General features: G+C 43.1%; 1 protein-coding gene across 1 annotated transcript in view; it reads right to left on the minus strand.

Moving 5' to 3' along the window:
* Positions 1 to 24765, minus strand: part of TTBK2 (tau tubulin kinase 2) — a 631485-nt gene that overhangs the window by 457378 nt on the left and 149342 nt on the right. The window contains exon 3 of the mRNA XM_078659515.1: positions 8629 to 8785. Within this exon, the coding sequence (XP_078515641.1) occupies positions 8629 to 8697 (69 nt within the window). The 5' untranslated portion in view covers positions 8698 to 8785. The remainder of the gene's footprint in view (positions 1 to 8628; positions 8786 to 24765) is intronic.

Genomic DNA, 24765 nt, shown 5'->3' on the forward strand with positions numbered 1-24765 from the left:
CAATTCAAATCAGCAAGTCCCAATATTTTAGGTGCTCTTCATTTATTCTTCATAGAAAAGTGTTTCATTCCTTCATATCCTGCTGCATTGCCCCAAATCCATCCAGACCATGACCGGTTGTTCAAAATTCGGCCTTTTGTGGAACATTTGTCTGCTCGGTTTCCAGATATATACGCTCCTGGAAAGAATATAGCCTTTGAGGAGTCCTTGACACTTTACAAAGGGGTGGCTGCTGTTCAGGCAGCACACTGCAAGCAAAAGAGTTTGCTATGGCATCAAGTTGTATATGCTACGCTCAGCTGATTATGTTTGCAGCTTGAAAGTATAAACACTCTACACCCTGTAGCATACCCTCCCACACGAGGCATCACGGGAAAGATTTACGAGAACTTGTCTAGCCACTCCTTCATAATTGTTATAACATTTATGTGGACGTCTATACAGGATTAGAGCTGTTGAGTGAGCTGTACAAAGCCTGGCACAGTGGCATGAGGTACAGTTTGTTGTCACCGTAAAGGATTCCTGAAGGAACTTGTTTATAAGAAGCTCCCAAAATTCCAGAGCACTGCGTTGTGTTCCAACTAACGGCTCGCATTCAAGTTCTGTGAGAGGCGGAATGTGTATGTGCTCACTACAATTTATGATGAGAGCGCTTACCACATCATGGTTTGGGGTAAGATGGGAGAAGTTCACAAGCACACCTATAGACCGGAATATAATAAGTACATAGGTGAAGTGGTTAAGAATGACCAGGACCTTCAGCCACACAATAAGAGTTGTAAAACTCACACTTAGTATAAGAAGCTGTTTACCCACCTTATCCAGATGGTACTATACAATGCATAGGTCGTTCACCATCAGATCACCATGGGAAGACCCATGCCTTTTTGTGACTTTCAGGTGACTGGCAGTGAAAGTCTTACTGCTACAGAAACAGCATCCTCCACTTCACATGCTGTGGAGGACGGGGCAAGGCTGCAAGATCGCCACTCTGCCGCCCTCATTCCTGCAACGGTGACAAACACTTGACCATGCCCTTGTTGCAGTCTGTTCTCAAGAAAGGAAAGAGGCAGGAGAGTTGCTGTTACTGTCCCTAGTGCCCATCTCAGCCTCAGTCCTGTATTTTTCTAATGTTGTACCATACAAAAGTGAAGTATTGGGAAACTGACTGAGGTGGAGCTGCCATAATATGTACCTTTCAATTGCTATGCACGGATCTATACCTCCCAAGGGCCCCTTATTCACTAGACAAGCAGGCGTAGAAATGTTTTCCTCTACTTGAGGAAATCATAAACTTGCTTAGGGCCCGCTATTCACCTTTATCCGCCATCAGAACATGGTTTGCATGGGTTATTCGGTATCTCTCAAAGTAGTGCTTTAGGAACCATTTGGGGCTTTTTCTTGTCGCGGGTACCAGGCCTACCCACACAAGTGAGGTAACATGTTTAACTGGGGACTTGGGTGCAATGCTAGGTGGTGAGTAATTTGTGGCTTCCCCACAGATTCCATACATTTTCCTCACAGAAATGTGTGTTTTTAGTCAAAGTTTGAGGTTTGCAAAGGCTTCTGGTAAAATTACCTGGTGAAAGCCACACAAGTTACCTGGTGTCTAATTGCTAAACATGTACAGGTTTAATAGGTTTCCCTATTTGCTGGCTGAGCCAGGGACCAAAATCCAAAGCTACCAGCACTGCCCCAAAAAAAGGTCATTTTAAAGTGGAAAAATGTGATGTGTTCATGTTGATTTTTGACCAGTTTCTTCTCGCAGATACTATGCCTACCCACACAAATGAGGTACCATTTCTATCGGCAGACCTGGGAAATGCTAGGTTGGAGGAAGTGTGTGGCTCCCTGAAGATTACAGAACTTTCCATCACAGAAATGTGAGGAAAATGTGTGTTTTGTTATTCAAAGTTTGAGATTTGCAAGAGATCATGGCAAAAAAAAGAAACAGCTGATGTGAGCCACACATGCCCCCTCACAATGGATTCCCACAGTTGTCTAGTTTTAAAAAATATGAGGGTTTGAGCGGATCAAATTTGGGTCACTCTGGGCCTGATGTTGGCAAAGCGTAACATAGCATGGAGCTAGGTGGCTGAGACTGCATCAACCCTTCAGGATAGGAAGAGAGACATGGAATGGTGCATGGTGGCGAAAAAATCAGTCTATGTAAACAGAGGGTGTCCTCAGAAATGGAGGAAAGTTTGGGACAAATGGAAAACATATAGAGACCGTTGTCTGTGTGTTGCTCAGAGGATGGGAGCAATTCACTCCCGGACAAAAGAAGACAAGGAATAAAAGGAACCCCAGAGGGGGGAAATGTATGGTGATATTCCCGGTTAAACTCAAGATAGCCGATACTGTGCAATTGCTATGTAATCTTGCTGTACGATTAGAATGTACTGTATTGTGGTGCAATGTTTTCGCTTTACTGTCTCAAGTAAATAAAAAGATATTTACGAAAAAAATGTGAAGGTTTGCTAGGCCTCCCTAGTTGACAGCTGCCTGAGGCCCAAACTCTATGGATACCCACTTTGCAAAAAAATTGTAATTATTCTGTGACAAACTGTGGTATGTCCATGTTGCATTTTAGGCCATTTCCTGTCACAGGAACTAGGCCTACCCACACAAGTCAGGTACCAGGAGACATGGGGGAAAGCTATCTGGTAGGTCTCAGCAGATTCCCCAACTTTACTCCTAGAAATCAGAGGAAAATGTGTTTTTTAGACAAAGTTTAAGGTTTGCAAGGGATTCTGTGTAAGAAAACCACAAGGGGAGCCATGCAAGTCACCCCACCCTGGATTACCCTAGGTGTCTTATTCTGAAAACTGTGCAGGTCTGCTAGGTTTCCCTAGGTGCCGCCAGAGCTAGAGCCCAAAATCACCAGCTATGCACACTGGGGAAAAAAGAGTCAGTTTTCAGTGGAAAAATATGACGTGTCCATGTTTAAATTTGACTAGTTTCCTCTTGTGGGTACTAGGCTTACCCACACGAGAGAGGTACCATTTTTTATCAGAAGCCAAATGGAAAATCAGAATAGTAGAACATGTGTTATTACAAACTGGAATTCGCTCGATTTTTGTAAGCCAATGTAATACATAGAAGATATTTTGAAAGATGCCCTCTGATTCACATGCTGGTATGGGTACTAACAAATTTAGAGATATACAAATGACCACTGTTCCTAACTCCAAATCTGGTGTCCATTTCAGAAATACATAGGTTTCTTTGATACCCATTTTTCATTCTACATATTTCTTCATATGTATTGGTCTATACCATTGTAAGGTGCAGCTCAGTTGGTGGCTTTGGGTACTTCGGGGTCATGGACAACCTACAACCCCTATCTATCCCCGCAACCAGAAGTGCCTAACAGATGTAATGGTATATTGCTTTTATAAATCTGCCATCGTGACAAAAAGTTACAGATGACAATGTTGTGACAAATGGCAATTATTTCCTAAATATTTCTTGATGTCAACAGTTCATTTCTTTTAGAAAAGCTTAAGGGATCTACCACACATATGAGATTGTTTTACACCACAAACTGGAAGTAGATTTAAATCACAAAAAATAAAAGGATGCATGTAGGCAGATATCAAAGGCAGTGCATGAAAGCATCGGATATAATAGAGTATGTTAATGTCATAAAACCTTTAGATATTTCTACTGAGCGCACTCTAGACCACTTCAATTACTGTGATCACTTCAAACAAATTCATATTTTGAATCATGAAAAGTATGCAGTATGTTGATTACTTTTGCATTTTTGTTCACCGCTAGCACATTGTAATGCAAAATTATCACTTAACAAAGAAAAAACAGTTTACAGTTAGAAAGTTACCATAAACTAATTGGAGAGAAAACATAGAACATTTACTTTATTAACCGTCTGTCATGTTTCCAGGATGACTAGTGTCCTGAATCACAACAAAAATCCCTTGCTAAGTAACTCAAGATCACTTTACTTACAAGCCCCCCTATCATAATACATATATATAGGATGGCCTTTCCCTGCTGGCTAGAACCAAATCATAAGTCACAGTACTGTAAATTATTTCCATGTGGGTGCTCAGGCCCAGTGCAGACATCTACTGTCTTCTCCTTTACCGTGAATCTTGGGTAGAGACAATGACTGACTCTGCAAGAGGAACTTGCATCCAAGTGAAAAGATATGCTTTTCAAAACCAACGAAAAAAGCACAAGGTTTGGTTGATTCCTCAAGGTAATTATTTATTCCATGCCTTATTTGCAGTATTATAAAAGGTTTTCAGTTTTTTAAAAAACAGATGAAGAGCGCAAACTGCGCCTAGGAACATTACTATGGGATTTAAACCACAAAAAGGCTGGGGGAGGCCATTATACCACCCAATAACGGATCACAAGGCATTTAAATAATGACCCGTTAACAATAGGAAAACAGTGCCAGTTGTTTTAAACTCTGTTAGAAAAAAAACCCAAAATAAAGCATACTGCAGAATTAAGTATTAAATGTTGCCATAAATGTTAAAGTCCAAGCGAGAAATTACTAATGCAGCAGTGGAAGAATTTTGCATTCTTTTAGCATTAAGAAGCATGCTTATAACTGCTTGTTAATCAGAGGAATTAATGAGAGATTTGAATCAATAATAAAACCCAGATTATATACCAACGTACTGGTGTCTAATCCCATGGCAGCGGGAAATATACTCACTGACACAGATTAAGGGACAGACCGACACAACAAGTGACAGAGTGACAGTCCCACGTTAATCAGACAGCAAAGTGCATGAAATAGCAGAACCCTGTGGAACTTCAAAATCTATATAGCCTGCAGCACCGTGAAGCAATACCAAGAGCAGAGGCATCTCTTGCAGAATTGTGAGGCCTTGTGTATCTATAGCAAGGTTTGAATTTGTGTCATTATGGTGAAAAGAGAGGCAGGGCTTCGGATAGGATATCACGCCTCAAGGTATATTCACTGTTGCCATCTTTGTCAGGAAGGACTGTGTAAGAAGATGTAGCGGTTTGTTGTGCCTTTGCCCAGGGCAGCAGACAAAATTGAAGATTAAACTTGAAAGTATAAAAGGTGCGGAATAGTTCATCTATGGGGTCTACATACATGGGAACTATTAGTTAGATAACAACGGTCAAATATTTTCAGAAAACAAATTTTGCCATGAATTAGTAAATGAAAAATACATCTATAAAGCACACAGGAATGATCCAATTAACTCTAGGTGCTGATCACCACTGCAAGTCAGTTTTTAAAATCAATGAGAATGGCTGTGCTTTGCACTGTTTTTAGAACATTTAAATGGTTTGAAAAGTGGCAAAGGCAGAGCGCCCCATATGAGGGGCGCTGAAAAGAGAAAAATCAAAGGCATTATAAGAAATGTAGTTAGGGGTCCAGTAGGTTTTGTGTAAAAGCCAGAATTTTGTCTGGGCCTGTGCTGGGGTGATCTTGTTCCTTGAGGGGGAGGCCCAGAGGAGCTCCAATTCATGCTCAGTGTGAAGCCATGTTGTTTTGTCCAGTATTCTGCTGGTTTGTCAGTGATTTTGGTGGCGCTAGGGCGTAGCAGCTTGTAGAGGTGAGATACCTGGTGCCCTACTCTGTTGAGCCTTGTCATGTATTGTATGATTGACGGGTTGTGTTGTGCTAAATTTGCCTTTGTAAGAGCTGTTCTAATTTTTAGGAAGTTGTAAAGCTCGATGTCTGGTAGGTTATGTTTCTCTTTTAGCGTGCTGAATGTGGTAGGGTTGCCTCCTGCTTCCAGCTGGGCTGGGTAGGACATTCCCATTTACTTCCAAGTCTCTATGGATAGGGGTTTCCCCCTATATTTAATCTTGGTGTACAGCTAAGGCGACATTCAAGGGGTGGCTCAACTGGGTAACGTACCTCAGAGGCGCAAACAGTATCGCACTGCAGAACTCACCCTGGAGATCAGCAACCACGGAAATGTGGGCATCACTGGATGAATACTTGGACCCCTACGAACCACTAGGAACACAACTGAAGAAGGTCGATTGCTCACAACGCACTCTCCCGCAGGCCAAATTAGCCCCACAAGTGTGAACAACTTCTTGTGCACTATCCTCTTCCTTCTCTTCTCTTCTTTTCTTTGTCTTTCCCCTCTCACTCTCTATCATTCCTATAGTAAGACAGTGGAAAGGGGAACAGCCGAACATGTGCACCACTTACCTGTATCATTGGCAAGTACAGCCAGTTTGTGTTGTTAACCCGCGATGGTAAAGCGACGATAATTGTATGTGTAAAAACATTTTCTTAATAAAATACTTTGAAATTGAAGAAAAAAAATGACGTTTGGTCTGTTTCCATAAATGGCCTTGGTTGTCAAAACAAGAATACCTGGGACTTAACAAGGAGGCAAGGCAGTGCTGTCTGGAATGTTGAAACCGTATCACACATCAGCAAGGCCCCAACCATGAATAAAGTTAGACAGAATGCCAGTCAGTAAAACAGTGTAGTAGTCTATATGTACATTTACAGTAGTTCCAATAAACATGCATCTGTTCTTCGAGAAAAAAGGTGGAAAGGTCCTTTTCAAGCAAAGCATAGGTGGATTAAGCATCATCTTAATATCCTAGGTAAAGTGGAGGTTTTTTTTTCATTCATTAAGAAGCATGCTTATAACTGCTTGTTAATCAGAGGAATTAATGAGAGATTTGAATAAAAAATAAAACCCAGATTATATACCAACGTACTGGTGTCTAATCCCATGGCAGCGGGAAATATACTCACTGACACAGATTAAGGGACAGACAGACACAACAAGTGACAGAGTGACAGTCCCACGTTAATCAGACAGCAAAGTGCATGAAATTAGGGTTCCCCATGCAGACATGCAGATGGGTGAAATACATTCTGGGGAGGGATCCTAACTTAAACAGAATGATGTATTTGTGGTACTGAGCTGGATACAGATTTTTCTCATCCGTAACAATATATTTCAGAATCACTTTCTGTCAACACCTAATGCAAATGGAACCTAGCTATAAACCTGAAGAGTGAAACCAAATTACAAGTTACAAATCAAGACCATGAAGGAGTCCCACATGGCAACTGGAGCCTGATGGCAAGATGGGAATTAACCTGAGATAAGTAAATATATGCATTGTCCAGAAAGGGGAAGAGTTACAGAGGTTAAAAGAGAGAAACGGTATACAAGGAGACATTTGTATGAGGTACAGAGAGAAACGGCAGAGAGTAAGCAAAAGAGGCTAGTCCAGGTGTACTTTAAATAGACGTTTACTCCTTGGCAGAACTGAAGGTCTATAGGGCACTCTGATCAACTGCCTACAAGTTCCAGATGGAAGGGGCTGCTCCACATAAGGGCTGTGTGGTAGCTTTTCGGGATTTTAAGGTTTAGATTTCTCGTCTGAGCTTGTCAATACTCATCAAATTCATGGTGCCACTGAAGAATTTGAGAGCGACTCCGAAGCAATCCAGGTGTTGATTGTGCATGACCTTGAATGTGATGCACACAAACTTGAATTTGATTTTGGTTTTATGGGGAAGGCAGGGAAGTTTTTTCTTTTTTATTATAGGCGATATTTGGTCCAACTTTCTGGCTAGTGAGATCAGTCTGGCTGCTGAACGTTGAATGTTTTACACAGGCGTTACGGAGGAGCTAGGAATTTCTGGGAGACTAGAGTTGCCATAGTCCAACTGAGCTAGAACAATGGCCTGAAGAGCAGGGTGGAAGTCCTTAGGATGCAGGAGGGGTTTACATTTTTAGAAGAGTGGAGGGAGGCTCTTGCAGATCTAACATAGGAGTAATTTGTGCGTTCATGGACAGAAGATTTATTGATCCACCAACAAGTACTTTAACTTCATCCACCAGTATGGATGAGATGAGAATTCATCGCTGATCAGCTCAGCTAGCCTGTGCATTTCAGATTTGGATTTGTGAGGGCGTCTAATGAGGATCACTTGGTTATTCTCTGGAGTTCGTTGACAATACAGTGCCTTGTGGGGAAGATATTTTTAAATTCAATTGTGAATCATCTGATTACTGCTGCATTGCAACACTTTCTTCCGCCATCAAGATTTGTACCACATCCATGTACAAGTTTTACAACATTGGCACTATGATAGATCCCCACGGGACTCCCTAATTGAAAGAGGTAGTGTTGTCATGAGAACAACCCAAGGACCTCATTCTCGAGGTCCATGCAGGATGTAAGGAATGAAAAGAGCAGGTTCTAGTCTATTGTGTTGAATGCTGTGAGTAGGCAGACATTGCTATTATCCAACATGCAATGAAATTGAAGTTTGCAATTTAGGTTCTACATCATTTGTAAAAGACGGACTGGTAAGGACCAACAATTTCACATATTTCTACAACTTTGCCCAACCAGGGTAGATTAGTTGCAGGACAGTAGTTAGAAAGTTGGTTAGCATCATCCTGGATTTCTTTAAGAGCGGAGTGATTGAGCCAGTCTTAAGCCCTGGCGGTTTAGAACAGTTGTGGGTTAGGATTTTTTGACGGATGAGAGAATATTTCTAATCTATAATGTACTGTAATATACGGTCTGTGTGCAGGGCTTATAGCACAGACACCAGCAAGGAGAATGTATTTACCAGTATTAATCCAGCAAAATGTAAAGACTCAAGGAAATACTCACCACTTTCCATCGTTCTTTAACCAGGATACCCACACAGAGGATGTCAGGCTGCTCACCTCCCCCACTCATCGCAATCTGCTGTGGCAAAGCCCCTATGCAGAGCACGCGTCAGTGGAGATCACCCGGCTCCCAGGAGTGGCTTCCATTTAACCCGAGGCTAAGAAAAAGAAAAAGAAGAGAGGCATGTCAGATTCTTCTAATTAAAGCAAGATCCGCGTGAACACAAGAAACTGTTGTACTCCTAATCTTATAAACTAATTAGGATTCATGTGTTCGAATGAAAGATGGACAACCTGACAATTAGACTCTTTCTTACTATACACATAATTGGGGACTGGAAAACTCTAAGCACCTTTGTAAATCATTTCTGTTGGAAGCAAAGTGGCATATGTGAAAAAACCATGGACTCCCCTCTCAACTGCAACCAGCTAATCTGGGATCAAGCATGATATAATTAGATGCAGCAAATAGACATTACAGGTTCCAAATTGCATTTGGTTATCAACCTTATTACATTTGTTGGTTTCTATGTCTGTTTTAAATGATGCATCAGGACTGTGTTTAACATTTGATAGAGAATCAAAAGTTATATGGTCAAAAATTGGGATGGGAGATATTTCCACGTTGACTTAAGTTATTAACCTTGTAATTATCGCAGTGTTGCAATACACTGCATGTTCATGGGGGGTGCAGCTAAATTGATGAAACCCCAGGACTTCTTTACGTTGGAAGACTTTCTTCCAAATTGATATAACTGTAACAATGCACAGGACAACTGACTGATTGAGAATGATAATCAGTGCCTGAAGCTCAACTCGGAGAAGACGGAGGTCTTCATCCTCGTACCCTCCACCTCCACCTTGGACAACACATGGTGGCCCTCTTCCCTCGGGAGCCCACCCGCCCCTACAGACCACGCACAAAACTTTGGAATCATCTTCGACTCCTCCCTCAGCATGACTCGCCAGATTAACTCCGTCACCTCCACCAGTTCCAACTGTCTTCGCATCCTCCGCAAGACTTTCAAACGGATACCCCACGAATGCAGGAGGACCGTCACCCACACACTCATAACCAGCAGACTGGTCTACGGCAACGCCCTCTACGCCGGAATCAACAGAACTCTGCTACACAAGCTCCAAACAATCCAGAACGCCGCAGCCAGACTCGTCCTCTGGACTCCACGGCACGAGCACATGACAACACCTACGAGACCTCCACTGGCTGGCTCCCTGTCGAGAAGAGAGTCACCTTCAAACTTCTCACCGACACCTACAAATCCCTCCACATCAGACCCAAATACCTAAACGAAAGAGTTTCCTTCCACAAACCCAAGAGGAACCTCTGCTCCGCCGACCTTGCCATGGCAGAGACCCTCCCCGAATATGCAGGATGAGGGCAGGCAGAAGAACTTTCTCCTACATCGCGGCCAAGAGCTGGAATGAGCTCCCTTTGAACATTAGACGCTCCCCAACCCCGCACGCAGTCAGGAAGAACCTCATGACCTGGCGCTTCGACTGACCGGAGCTGCACCCTCCTACCCCTAGCACCTTGAGACCCTCACGGGTGAGTAGCGCGCTTTATAAGCACCTGATTGATTGATTGATTGATTGATGAGCTATGTGATATACTAGGGCAACATTATTCTTACTTAAATCCTTTAAAAAATTAATCCAATATATTGTAACACAGTCTATGGTGTTATGGGCTGCATGCACTATAATAAAACAATCTATTGATTTTAATATCTGGTGTGTGGTATCGTTGTTGGTTTTTAGTGGTACATGTCTTTTGCGAGCTTGTGGTTTCCCCTCCTCTCTATCGCTCACTCTCAATGTTGACCTCTCTCATGCTCTCTCAATTCTGGAGTCAGAATTAATTTGCTTTCCAGATGCCTGGTTAGGTTTTCCACTTATTTTGCACAAGTTTTAATTTTTCTGAATCACTTCTTCTAACTCTGCACAGTTACCAAATAAAAACCAACCACAAGAAAAACTGTACTTTAAAAGCTGATCTTACGTGCAGTGAAAGAAGGAAAGAGCCAGGCAGCGATAGAGAATGACTAAAATAAAAATAAATGGGTATGGCAGAATCAAGAATTTTACAGTAGGACATTGATTAAGAAATCCCAGGAGCCTCTTTCTGAGCATTGGAACCCATTTGTACTTATTAGAATCTAATGTAATCAAGTGCAAGACATTTTCATGCACAGTCTTTCACCAACAATTTAGATTATAAGGTTTTATTTCAATACAGAAACTTCTAAGTGCCAACAGTCAGCAGATTGAGCCATAATCTCATATTTAGAGAAAACATTGTATACATAAACCAAAAAAGAAATAAAAATGGCCAGAACATCTACGACGAATCTAACTTTCCCTTCACTGCGATGTAAAGGGTAGTAACCACAATAAAACAAAAATAACACCAAACCTGAATGAAATATACTACTTAAGTCTTAATAATTTGAATGTGCAATCCTAATGAACCAAGATTCTCAAAAGAAAGAAAAATTATCATACATTAAATGGCTATTACAGCAAGACCAGAAAACAGTTGACGAGAAAATGTGGAATGCGGGCGTAGTTTTTTGAAGGGCGGTATGATGTAAGGTGAAGACAGTTAGGTATTCATCAACAAGAAAATACACAAAATGTGATCCTGTTTTCGAGAGGTCCACTCAATGTTCTAAGTAGGTGATATTTAGATCATTGCACATTACATGAATATGTTCCAGTTTTTATGAGTATTACATTTCAGTGATCCAATCATTATATCAGTGATCAGCATTATACCATTTCAGCTTAATATTCTTTTAAGCAGTCAATAGAACTGTGTAATATTAAAACCAGCAGTCAGATTAATCGTTAGTGCAAACAAGGCAGTGTATGGGGGTATATTTGGCACTTTACCCATGTGCATTGCGTATACTCTTCAAAATAAATTGCTAGTAATTTTGAAGTTGTGGGCAGAGCCCCAGAAACACCGTTTTTTAAATTCCCTACAGAAGAATCACATCAGAATTGCCTGAATGACATACTCCACTGCAGTTTAAACAGTGTTAATTATGCTGTAAAAGTTTGCAAATCATATTCATTATTGACAGAGCTAGATTGCTTATGCACTCTGTCAGCCATATTAGACTGTGCCTGCCGTAGATGTTATTTGGGGCCTCCTGCAGCAAACGTACTATCAACTAATGCAGGATAGAGAATTAAAGTAACACATGCTTGTACAAGGGCTCACATTTAGATTTTCCAAGCATTAGATTTTCTAAGTATTACATTTATCATCAGTCATTTGCTGTAACCTACCTGAACATAATAAGAACATTCTTGTTCCAATATGTTTCATTAAAGAATGCTTGCCTCTAACAGCCAGATAAAATAGTGCAAGAGCTGCTAAAGTTGCCTGCTTTAATGTAATTTTGATTTTCCATATAAATAATACCAAAGATGAACTGCGTACTGGCCTTTTTTACACTAATAAAAGCCAAAAGTATTCCCAAGAGAAAAAAAAAAAAGAGTAAAAAAAATACACCAAAGTCAGCAACACCTTATATGTGCATCCTCCTACATCTTCAAATCAGGAAGATGTGACATTAATGGGCTCTGTTGCTTCCTGTATCAAACAACAAGCATTGGCAATGTCAATAGGTCTGGCTTTTACAAATATAAATGCCTTATGTGTCATTGATTAATTTTGGTACTCAATACATTATCATATGAGTACTCGGTCATTCATCTTTGCACTAATACATCCATTCATCCACTGACTCATTCTAGTACATCAGGTACAACATAAGAAAATTACAAATATGTAAAACATTACAGCTGTCAAAACAATTCAAAATCCCCAAGGGAGCCTAGCAAGGATTATCGTTGGACCTCATGTTTTTTTCGGTAGGATTCTGCACCAAAACCCATGCCTACTAAGGTAGTCTGTGAGATTACTTGCCACAAGTAACCTCTTTATAGCCTGTCACACAATGTAATAACCACCCACTGTTAAAAGCCTACAGGCTTTAACATATGCTTTTCACAGTAACTAAGCTTGGCATAATTTTCATAATTTCCCTAATAAGCAGAAATATGACATCAGATATAACTTTTTCCAGTGCACCAATCCCAGGCCTATACCTTGCCACCATAAGCAAATCAGGCCTACTGTTTTGAGCGTAAAAAGTCCAATTTGGCAATCATCAATTATAAAATTACAATGGTAGGGGGGGCGTGGTTTGGACGCCGAGAGAGATGGCGGCTCTGTGATTCTCTCTGCCCGTGCGGAGATCGATAAATGAAGGTGAACGCATCTTACCGCTCCAACACCGATGCATGTCGTGGAATCGGTCTCCGGAATGTGAGGGGAGCATTTAGAGAGTATGCCCGTGGATATCTGTGGCTGGGAAGTGGTGTTTCGGCTGCTCCGAGTGCTCCGTCCCGAAGGCTGCAGCGAGTGAGGCGGACGAGAAGACCACGTGGCTGCCCAGAGTGTCGGCGGATGAAATACATGATCCTGACTGGAGTCGGGAGTGATCACTGGGAGCAGCGGTGGAAAGGCTGAACTCAGGGGGAATCGTGAGTAAATACAACCGCTAACGGGAGACATTAGACCCGTGAGAAAACGCTAGCGCTACTCGCGCACACAAAATGGCGGCTCACATTACTTCTTGAGCGAGGACTCCCTGCTCTTCATGGGTATGCATCGGCACACGAGGAATAGACCGTATTTAGCGCCGATCTGCAGCCAGGGAGCGAAATAACAGCTGTGGGCCGCTAATGTCCAAAGGAGGGTGTCCTAAACGTGGGAAGGATAATGTCTGATTTTGGCGCTGCTGTCTACCGGCGCCCGCTGTGAGGAGAGGAAACAAGGTCGGCTCGCCCTTCCGATCAGTAACGGCTGGCGCAAACACATTCATCGCAATGCAGCAGTGTGGTATTAAAATGGAAACGGCTCCATAGTAAATGGCTGTGATTGTTGTGGCACATGAAAGCAGGGTCTGCCTTGCTGTATAAATGGTTGCTGAATCAATGATTGGGAACCTGTAAACCTATGTCAGAATCCTGGGCTGCACCATGAAGTTATAGACTTAAAAATCAAGCTCTTCGTGCCGCAATTTACGTTAATTACAATAAGGGAGCTGATAGCGTGTCTCCATTAGTGCAAGGCTCCACGCAAATGGTGGCTTCCAAAATGGCGGTGCAAGCTTACGGCATCATTTGAATGTGCGCACTTCCTCACGGCGATTAGCAGCCACTGGAGCGAACAGATAGAGCGACCATAATATCAGCTCTTAGGCGGTTTTATCTGGTAACTGTTCATCTAATTGTATTAAGCTAGAAGAAGGTATCGGAGTGACCAGCGAGTGTAAACAATCCATAAAGGGCGGCTGGCAGTATAGGAAGACCAACCACTACGCTTAAAGGAGTCTACGCCACAAACAGCCATGGCAGATAATAAAAAGCTAGCGAAAAGCTTTAAGAGGCTTAAATCTGACCAGTCGAATCCGAATTCGCCCAGCAAAGGGGGAAAGAACAACCCTGATCCGATTGATCTGATACTCAGCAGATTGGATGAGGTAAGGGACCTGGCAAAAGCGACCAAAGAGGAAGTGGCGGCGATCAGGCAGGATAACCGAGACACCAATGCAAAACTGCTGGAAGCAGAATCGAGGATTAGCAAACTCGAAGACATGGAAGTCAAGTCATGTGATGCCATCAAACGTCTGTGCATAGCTGTTGACCAAATGACACGGAAACTCGCGGAGTTGGAAGACAAACAGGAGGGGGAATCTACGTATTTTTGGGATTCCGGAAGGTTCGGAGGCTGTGTGGCCTTCTTAGAATCCTGGTTCACCCAAGCTACGAACATGACCTTTGTTCACCCGTTGGAATTTGATAGGGCGCATAGAGTGCCGGGCAGGATAAATAAGACTCAAAAAGGCCCTAGAGCTATTGTATGTAAGCCACTACGCTACCAGCATGTAGAGCAAATTCTCAGCTTCATGCGGGAAAACAACCATATCCTGTGGAAATTAGCTAAAATCTACATCTCGCAGGATTTTAGCAAAGAGACAGTTGATGTTAGGAAAGCGTTCTTGGCACTCCGACCGCTGTTGAAGAAAAGAGGTTTTGTGGGCCCAGCTAAGTATCGTGTGATTATCCAAGGTTCTCCACACATCTTTTCAGACCCCTTAAACTGAAACGCATGTTGGATGGCCCTGGAGACCTAGACATGGAAACGAGCAACCCCGAAGGCTCAGCAGACCAGGCTTCGGCCTCAGGTTACAAGTGATCGATCTTCATCCACGTTTTTCCATGCAACTTTCATATGTGTTCCTTTCCCTCAATATGGAGGGGTATTGAAAGTACTACATTTTGCTTAAGTTCTCTTACAACTTAGTGGCTTTTGCGATGTTTGCAATTGCTATTGATCTTTCGGATAAAGAGAATGTTCTATCAATACCTGCTAGTATAATGTTCGTCAGGTAATGAATATCTGCTCACAAGTTGGTACGCTTACCATTTAGTATTCCGAAGGGCTATGACAGTTGATATTGTTGTTGTTTTCTTAATTCGCCCTAAGATCAACAGGTAACTAGGATAATCACGCTTCTTTCTCAAGAAGTCCCTAGTTGTTGGTCCCTAGACCGTTGCTTTGCATAAATTGCCATAGTTAGTAGCAATCCGCAGTTCGGCTGTGGGAGTTAATTTGTTCCATACTTGTTCTGAAATGTACACGCACGGAGAGGAGGCACTGCAATCTCTCTTCAGTCACCATGCCTACTACGTACAGGTGGGGTGGGGAGGGTGGGGGGATGAGGGGACTCTGGGTTGGGATGTGTGTTCTATGTTTTTTGCTTTTGCTTCTTTGTGCTTGCGTATTTTTTATTGTCTTAATGCTTGGTGGTGGGGAAGGATGTGGGCTCTATTATCGCACTATTGTATATATGGGCCTTATAGACCTTGAGGATCTCTGTCTCTCTGTCATGCTACTGTTTGTACCATGTGAGATATATAATTTTCACTATGATGGTACGACCTGCTGATGTCACATAGTACAATTAATACTCCGTTGGGGGTATGTAATGTGGACAAGCTGAAGATATTATCTCTTAATGTTAAAGGACTGAACCAACCTGTCAAGAGGCAAAAGATTTTAGACTATATACGGAGATTGAGAGGTGACATTGTTTTGTTACAAGAAACGAAACTTGAATCTAAGCAGTTTTACCACCTGAGGAATAAGTTTTATAATGAGGTTTTGGGTGCAGAGGCTGTGCACAAAAAGAATGGTTGTCTTGATACTTGTGGCAAAGAAATCTAAGATAGAGCTTTTGTCCTCCGAAGCGAGTGATGACGGGAGGTGGGTCACGGCCAAGTAGGGACAATACAGAGTTTTATGTCACGAACATATATGCTCCTAACACTAGCGACCTTACTTTTTGGGAGGTTCTGAATAAGCATATTGAAAATATCCCGGATAATGCTGTTCACATACTGGCCGGAGATTTCAATCTCCCTATGGATGCAACGTTGGATAGAGACTCCCACTGTCCCTTCAAAACAAATAAATCACATAAAGCCTTTATCAATTTATGTCAACGCTTTCACTTGGTAGATGCGTGGAGGCTTCAAAATCCCACAGGGAGAGACTACACTTTTTACTCCGCACCACATGATTCGTACTCCCGAATCGATTACATCCTCATATCACAGAACGGAGTCCCTAGAATTGAGTCTACTACCATAGAACCCCGAGTAATGTCTGACCACTCTTGCATCTCCTTATCCATAGCTAATGTCAAACCCTCCTCTCGTCAGACGTCTTGGCGCCTGAATGACAAAATTCTCAGTAATGATCAGCATCGGGCCACAATACAAGAGGCGATCTCTTCATATCTGCAGGACAACAAAGAGGGGGACACATCTGATCTCATTAGATGGGAGGCCTTGAAAAGTACCATATGGGGGGTCTGTATCAAAATCAGATCAGCAATGAACAAAAATTACAACGCAAAACTGGAGTCCTTGGAGAGTGAAATTGTAAACCTAGAGAGTAAACATTTGACAGATAGAGATGATGTGTCTCTTCATGCTTTGGCAAATAAAAAATACGAATACAATAAAATAGTTAGCGAGAGAGCGGGAGTCTGGCTTGATAAGAGAAGGAGGTTTAAGATCTGCGATTCTAATAAAGCTGGTAAGAGTCTAGCCTCATACTTGAAGTTTAAAATCAAAAAAAATTCGATTAGTGTCATTAAAGATACCTTAGGATCCTCACATTCGGATCCGGATAAAATAACAGAGGTGTTCAGAGTATTCTATGAAGACCTTTATGCGAAGAATAAAACAGTGGAGGAAGACAAGATTAAGTGTTACCTAGATGAATGTGATCTTCCACGACTCTCTGCTGAGGAACAGACCAGTCTTAATGGCCCGATTAGTGCTCTAGAAATAGGAAATGCAATTAAAAGTCTGAAATCAGGGAAGGCACCAGGTCCGGATGGGTTCACGGCTAAATTTTACAAAACCTTTCCCTCCCTACTAGTGGAGCCCCTCCTACATCTATTTCAAGAAATTAATGACTCCGGCGAGGGCAGAGGCACACTGGCAGAAGCAATAATTGCAGTAATTCCCAAAGATGGGAAAGACCCGTCGCTCCCGAAAAATTATAGACCTATTTCACTGATTAATATAGACTGTAAGATCCTGGCTATGATACTGTCCGCCCGCCTCCAGAAGGTCCTTCCCCAGTTAGTCCATCCATCTCAGGCAGGCTTTCTTAAAAATAGGTTGTCCAGTGATAATACAAGGATTCTGGCACATGTTTTAGAAAAGGCGAAATTACTAGGTACACCCACAGCAGCAATAACACTGGATGCTGAAAAAGCCTTTGACAAGGTTGACTGGTCCTTCCTTGAAGCAGTCCTTCACAAGTTTAACTTAGGGGAAACATTTACAAGACTAGTAATGTCCTTATACTGCTGCCCGTCAGCGAGAGTGAGGGCTGGTGGATCTTTCTCTTCCGCCTTTTGTCTGAAACAGGGCACGAGGCAGGGATGCCCCCTATCTCCCTCATTGTTCTTATTGGCAATCGAGCCGTTCTTATATCATATAAGAAATGACCCTAACATCGTAGGCATTCCATTTGGAGACTGCACGGTTAAATTAACGGCATATGCAGACGATGTGCTTGTCCTGTCCGAGAGAGCTGGGGAGGCAATACCTGCGCTCATGTCTGACATTGAAGAATTTTCCAAGGTTTCTGGGTATAAACTCAATAAAGACAAAACGGAGGTTAAACTCTTGAACAATATTGGTGATAAAGGAATCATTGGGGATTCCGGTCTTACATGGCAGCCTAAGTGTTTTAAATATCTGGGGTTAGACTTTGATAAAGATTTGATCTCCACCCTGAAAATAAACGAAGAACTGACTCTTAAAAAGATATCCACACTACTCGAAGGGTGGTCTCCAAAATTCCTCTCCTGGTGGGGTAGAGCGGAGAAGCTTAAAATTATGTCTACTCCGTTGGTTAACTATCTAGCCAGCATGCTCCCTATGACGTTCTCGAACAACTTTGTCACTAAGGTAGATCAGCTGTTTCCTGTGGCGGGGTAAGAAAGCCAGGGTATCATTAAAGAAATTGCAATTAGCCAAAGACAAAGGAGGCCTGGGTCTGCCTTCGTTCAGGAACTATCAGACAGCCTTTCTTTGCAAACAAGGAGCTCAATGGTTAACTAAATCACCAATCTACAAACCAATATGGATTAATATTGAGGAATCACTAGTGAACCATGCTCCACTTGAAACCCTTCTCACTATGGACCTATCGCATTTACCACACTCCAAATACATAATGCTAAATACTAGGCGGGCTCTGCTTAGACTTGACCAAACACATAAAACTAAGCTTACATTCGCTAAGTCATCTTTTATGTCCCTATGGAGAAATCCATATCTCGAGCATAATGGCAGTAGACTTTTTTGGGAATCATGGTCCAAGAAGGGCATTAACTTGGTGGGGGATTTATACGAAGAGAAGGATACACTCCCGTTCTCGACTTTGCAACGGAAGCATGACCTCACTCCGATGGATTTTTATGATTTCTTGAAAATCAAGGCGATACTAACTGCACGTAACTTCTCTCCCTATACACCATGGTTAATAACTCATCTTCCACGTCTTATGTATGCGGGTCACTTCATTTCTAAGGTGTATAAACTTTTATTGCCCTTGCCCAAGAAAGCTCACAGAAAGGTGGAATTGAAATGGGAAGCTGAACCAAATTTAACAGGCATAGATTTTGACTGGGAGGTGATTTATAAGACGGCCCTTACCCACAAAGTCTCACCCATCCTATTCCAAACAAAGTACATGCTAATTAACAGGGCATTTTGGACTCCAGATAGGCTCTTCAAATGTAAATTGAGGGATTCGCCTACATGCTGGAACTGCCAGTCAGGCTCGGGTGATCTTGCCCACATGCTTTTCAATTGTCCTTCTCTACGTATATACTGGGGGAAAATATTTGACTGCATTTACCACGTATTCAAGATAAGGCCTGTACAGGACTTCGTATATGTAATCTTAGGGGCGCTTGACCCACAGTTATCGAATGATCAAGACCGCCTGCTTTTGGACTTAATGCTAACACTGGCGTGTAAAGTGATTCTATGTAAATGGAAAAGCACGAACGAGGTAAACTTCAAAATCTGGCAGGAGTGGTTATCATTCCTGAGAGGTGCCAATAACCCAGCGCTACAAGCAGCCTCATGGAGTCCGTCTAATAGAAAGATGTGGAAATCGCTAGATGCATCCTCATTTCAATATGAGCCGCCTTGATGCACTATATGTGATCCTGTTACATTGGCCTGTGTTATCTGAGAGTACTTTGTTGTCATCCGCTAGAGCCTAAACCGCTACCTCCACGCACTGAGTGTTATGTATGTATCTGTTTTACGATGATGCAAGCAAGAGTTGATTTATTTTTTATTAATTTCATTTTTGTAAATGTCTATCAATAGATGAATCGAATAATTTATGTAATTGAAGAATTACTGTACTGTCTTTCCTTTTGTTTTTCTACTTCAATAAAAATGACTTGAATTAAAAAATAAAAAAAATAAAAATTACAATGGTATACGAAATTACAGTTGACAAAGCAAAAGACTATCTCTCATAAGAAGCCCTAATAAGGATTTTCACAGAGCAAATCTTTTATATCCACAGTTTGTCAAAGAGGGTAACCAACACGAAAAGCCTTGCTTACCACAGTAATCTGTGAGATTCTATTTAACACAAGCCTTCACTGCAGACTTTCATAGAGTAGCAACAATCCAACCTCAAACTGTTGGAGGTTAACATGTGCTTTTCATAATATTTAGGCCAGGCCGACTGCCTTTATTGTAACATTTCATAATAAGATCAGGCCGTTAGCCATGATAAGTTGCTTGGCACCATTTAACTGGAATTGAGTACACACCTCAGCTGGTGTCAGATGCAGAGGGGAGTTGAAATTCAAAGAGGAGTACAAGCAGGGTTTCGGTGCTTGCTGTGGCCAGCCAGAGTGACTGTGGCCAGGCGGTGACTGAAGCCCAGGCACAGGGAAGGTCGCCAAAGACGCCGGAGCTGTGCGGCGCTTGCCGCAGAAGGTCAAGCAGCGATACTGTTCACCCGCAGCTTCCATCCTACAAGCCCACAGCACCCTTAAGACACGCTTGCTCCTATTGTGCTCACCGTTAGTTTAGTTTTTCGGAGTGCCGTCAGCCCACCAGCCAGCTGAAGAGCCCACAAGGAGCTCACGCCGTTGAGAGCGCATAGCCTGGCGCTGGTTACTACGCGGGTACTACTCCGGGTACTACGCGCAAGTAGCATGAGCTACTGACACGGTAAACACCGCCAGCGGCTCAAGGCTTGTGGCTCAAGCCACTTTTCACTACCAGAGAGATATGGCAAGGAGCATGAAGAAGGCTCTAGGACCACAAAGACAGAAAACCACACTGATAACCTCTCCGGGAACTGGCAATTTCAGCAATGACCCCTTAGAGTTGAGCAGTGAGATGCGGAGTGCCACGGTCATGAGGTGTGGCTGCTGTGTTAACACTGCTGCAGCAGGGTTGAGACTGAGGGGTAGCAGAGATGGTCAGAATAGGTTCCGGTGCGGTTTGCCTCTCTCCGTGTGCTCCACCGCCTTCACTATCCGACGCACCATCCACTACTTCGACCAAGGAGCAAGTGAAGAGTAAAGTGGTCGTCATTGTTATTGTTATTGTTATTTCCGGTTTATATAGCGCCAACTCACCGGCAGGTCTCAAGGCGCTTATGACCGAAAGGCACAGCTACTTATTTGGCAGGATGAAGAAAATACCAGAGTAGTTAGACTGAGCTCAACGACTCCCTAAATAGAATTGTTTTTAGGGTTTTCCTAAAACGAAAGAGGTTACCTTCTTTATGGAGGGGCTCAGGTAGTTTGTTCCAGATTTTAGTTATCAAAACAGAGAAAGATCTCCCGCCTTTTGTGGCCAATCTGAACCGGGGGCACACCAGCAACTGTGCATCTGAAGACCTTAGTCTTCGTTCCGGTTTGTACACCTCCAGGCATTCCTTAATATAGGCAGGTGCTTGCCCATAAATTGCCTTATGGGCTATACATAGGCTTTTGAAATCAGACCTTTGCCTAATAGGCAGCCAATGTAGGCTCTGTAGCAACAGAGAGGCATGGGATCTTCTTGGGAGCCTGAAAATAAGTCGTGCAGCGTCGTTTAGGACCACCTGCAATCTGTTGATCAGGGTTTTTGGAAGACCTAAATAAAGCGCATTTCCGTAGTCCAGCCTCGAAATTATTGTAGCAGAAACTACAGTGCGAAGCATGGATCGGGAAAGAAGGGGGACTAATTTGCGCAGCTGTCTGATTAGACCGGTACAGGTCCCCACTATGGAGGAAATCTGACTGACCATTGACAGTTCACTGTCAATCTTAATACCCAGGCTTTTCACCTTATCCGCTGGTTTAGGGGTTGGACCTAGTTCCTGGGGCCAGTACAAGTCACTCCGTGGGGAGCATGTAGATGATACAACTAAAACCTCTGTTTTTTCAGGATTAATCTTCAGAAGGTTCATGGTCATCCAACTGACTATATATCTAAGAACATCCTGCGCATGGTTCTGCGCCGGCACTGTGTTATCTATGCTCAATAACAACTGGGTGTCGTCAGCATAGTTAAATACACGACAACCCATCTTTGCCAGGGAGTTAATTAATGGTTGCAGCTACAGGTTGAATAGGAGTGAGGACAGTGCAGAGCCTTGAGGGACCAGGCATGTCAAGTTCCCCACCTCCGATACCTTATCCCCCAGCTGAATCCTCTGTGTCCTCCCTAACAGGAAGGATTCCAGCCACCGGTAGGCTAAGTCCCGAATCACGAAATTGGCCAATCTATCCAAGAGCAGGGTATGGCTGACAGTATCGAACGCCGCTGATAGATCTAAAAGTATCAGGGCACTCGGCTTCTTACTGTCAGCCATCCCTCTGAGCTCATCCAGCACCGAGAGCATCACCAACTCGGTGCTGTGATGTGCACGAAACCCCGCCTGCAGTTCATGGAGAAGGTGGTGTGACTCCAGGAACGAGGCCAGGGATTTCAGCACATGTTGTTCAAGGATTTTGGACAGGAACGGGAGTTGGGAGATAGGCCTATAATTCTTCAAAGTCTTAGGATCGACTCCTGATTTCTTTATTAAAGGCTTCACTCGAGCTTCTTTGAAGCTGGCTGGTAACCGCCCTGTTTCTAATGAATTATTCAGAAGAGAGGATATGGTCTTCTAAAGTAGGGCGTGCTAGGCGAAAAACACTAGGGGGGCAGGGGTCCGCTGGAGATCCTGATTTGATTTTGCTCATGAGTTGCTCGAGACTCATCACGTCAATCAGTGGGAAATTTGAAATGTGGACTTCCGCAGGGATCAGGGCAACCTGTGACTTGATGGATCCAGTCACGGTACCATTCCTAATATCCCGTAAGATAGTATCTACCTTCTCCAGAAAGTAGTTCTGGAAGGTGTTACAGCTAATTGTTGTTTCCATATTTTCGTTTTTTTTGCTCAATTCGGTTAATATTTTGAAAGTTTCCTTCTGGACATTTTCAGCCTGCTTTATGCGATTTTCATAGTATTTTGCTTTAGTGTCCAGGATGAGCTGTGAGGATTTAGCTAACTGGTTCCGTTTGTACTCAGCTGCTCCCCAGCGTCACACCTCAAACTTCCAACAGTGCCTATAGTGCCTCAAACAACTTGCACAATTCGTAATAACCCTCAACAGCAAGCTATAGCAGGCAACAGAAATTTGGTAGCTGTCAAAGCCTGCTGGGCATTGCAAGCCTCCCAGCCACACGAAGCATGGGGGAGCACAGGAAATTAAATTCCAGCAAAATGCAAAGAAGGAAACTCTTGACTTGGTCAAAGTAAGCAACTGAGGGGAAAGCTTTTGCCACACCGACAACCAACCAGAGCACCCGGAGTACAGAGGAGTCCCAGCAATTTAACAAGGAACACAAGTCTCCTCATCAGGCAAGCCTAGCCACTAAAACAGTGCAACTCTAAGACAACAAGCCTAATCACAAACTATTTTCAGGCTTCACACGCCACCCAAGGCAACTCAAGCTCTTCAAGTAATGCAGTTGGTAAAGACGCAGTGACGCTAAACAAAAAAAGTCTGAGCAACTCCTCAGCATTAAGCAGGCAACGAGCTCCTTCAGGGAAACACAAGTTGTGTTCTGCCTTAACACCTTTTACGGCAGTCCCCCAATATTTATGGCCATCTCATTGATCTAGAAGTTCCAGGTCAAGAACAAACCCCAAGAAAAAATAACACCTGATAAGGTGCACACCTTTGATGCCCCAGCAAAATTTGTGCACACCTTTGATGCCCCAGCAAAATTTGTCAAAGTTATTGCTGCACAAATCCACTCGCCCTGCCTTCCTGCATCCCATGACACCCCACTTGACTTGATTATCCCAAATTCGATCATGAAGAGCACAACAGAACATAACAGAAAAACCGATTGAGTCCATGCCGAAGCTGCCCAGAGAACCGGACGCAACAAGAAAAGCTTCTCCCAAAGCTTATAAAATGGTGGATCTGCAAATTACCTCTATTTGTGCGTCACAAAACGCAATGGGTAGAACACAGAAATGGCAGTCTTCCGAAATGGAACAAAAGATTGACCTTTTACAATCGTTTGCACATGGTCTTGAAGAACTGAGTGCCAAGATGGATCTCATTGATGCCAAAATCCAAGGCAGCTCAGAAGACTGGTCGTTTTCATGCTTGTGCGCACCTATCATTGACAAGATGCCCACTCTTCCGAGGATCTTAATAGAACTCGTTGGCACAGTCACTTGCAAGGTCGACCCCTTCGCGGATAATAGGCACTCTTCACATGCTCATAAAAAGAGCGCTGTTAAAGAAATAGACATGACATCCCACAGTACACCAATAAACACAGCAGAAAGGCCCTGAACTACACTCCTGCAATCAGAGCCCAAAGTTCCCGCAAAATCAACTACCTTCTAACATCCCACAACTATGGTTAGTCAGCAGTAGAGGACACTAAGGAGGCAGCAATTCGGTCAATACAGCCAGCTGTGCCACTCTCCAGGACAACGTAGAAAAAGCTAAAGAAACAGCTTAACAGGACCTCAAAAACTGAAAAAGCAGCGTCATTGATAACCAACAACAAAAATCGGAATCCTTCTGCTGAACGTGACACTGTCCAGTGGTATCCGATATTCACTCCCAGAGTGGGCGCTGACTGCATGAAAGAGCTCGCCGCAGCAAGATCAGTCCTTAAGACAACTCCTCCTCTGCCAACAAACAAGGAAAGAGTGGACACAAGTACCTAAGCTGCACTGAACAACGAGCTATGCACACATCCCATCGGGCACCCAGACCAGCTCTCTAACAACACAGGCTCATCTTTAAACTGTGAGTCCACTGACCTGTCCAACACTGAAACCATTCAAAGCGTGCCCTTAACTTTGGGAATCGACCTGCTCAATTCTTCACTTGCACCCTGTACCAGAACACCGGAAGCAAACCACACAAAGGTTAGAATGGGCAACTAAGAGACAGTGCTA

This window comes from Lissotriton helveticus, chromosome 9, assembly GCF_964261635.1.
Source record: "Lissotriton helveticus chromosome 9, aLisHel1.1, whole genome shotgun sequence".
Classification (NCBI taxonomy): Eukaryota; Metazoa; Chordata; class Amphibia; order Caudata; family Salamandridae; genus Lissotriton; species Lissotriton helveticus.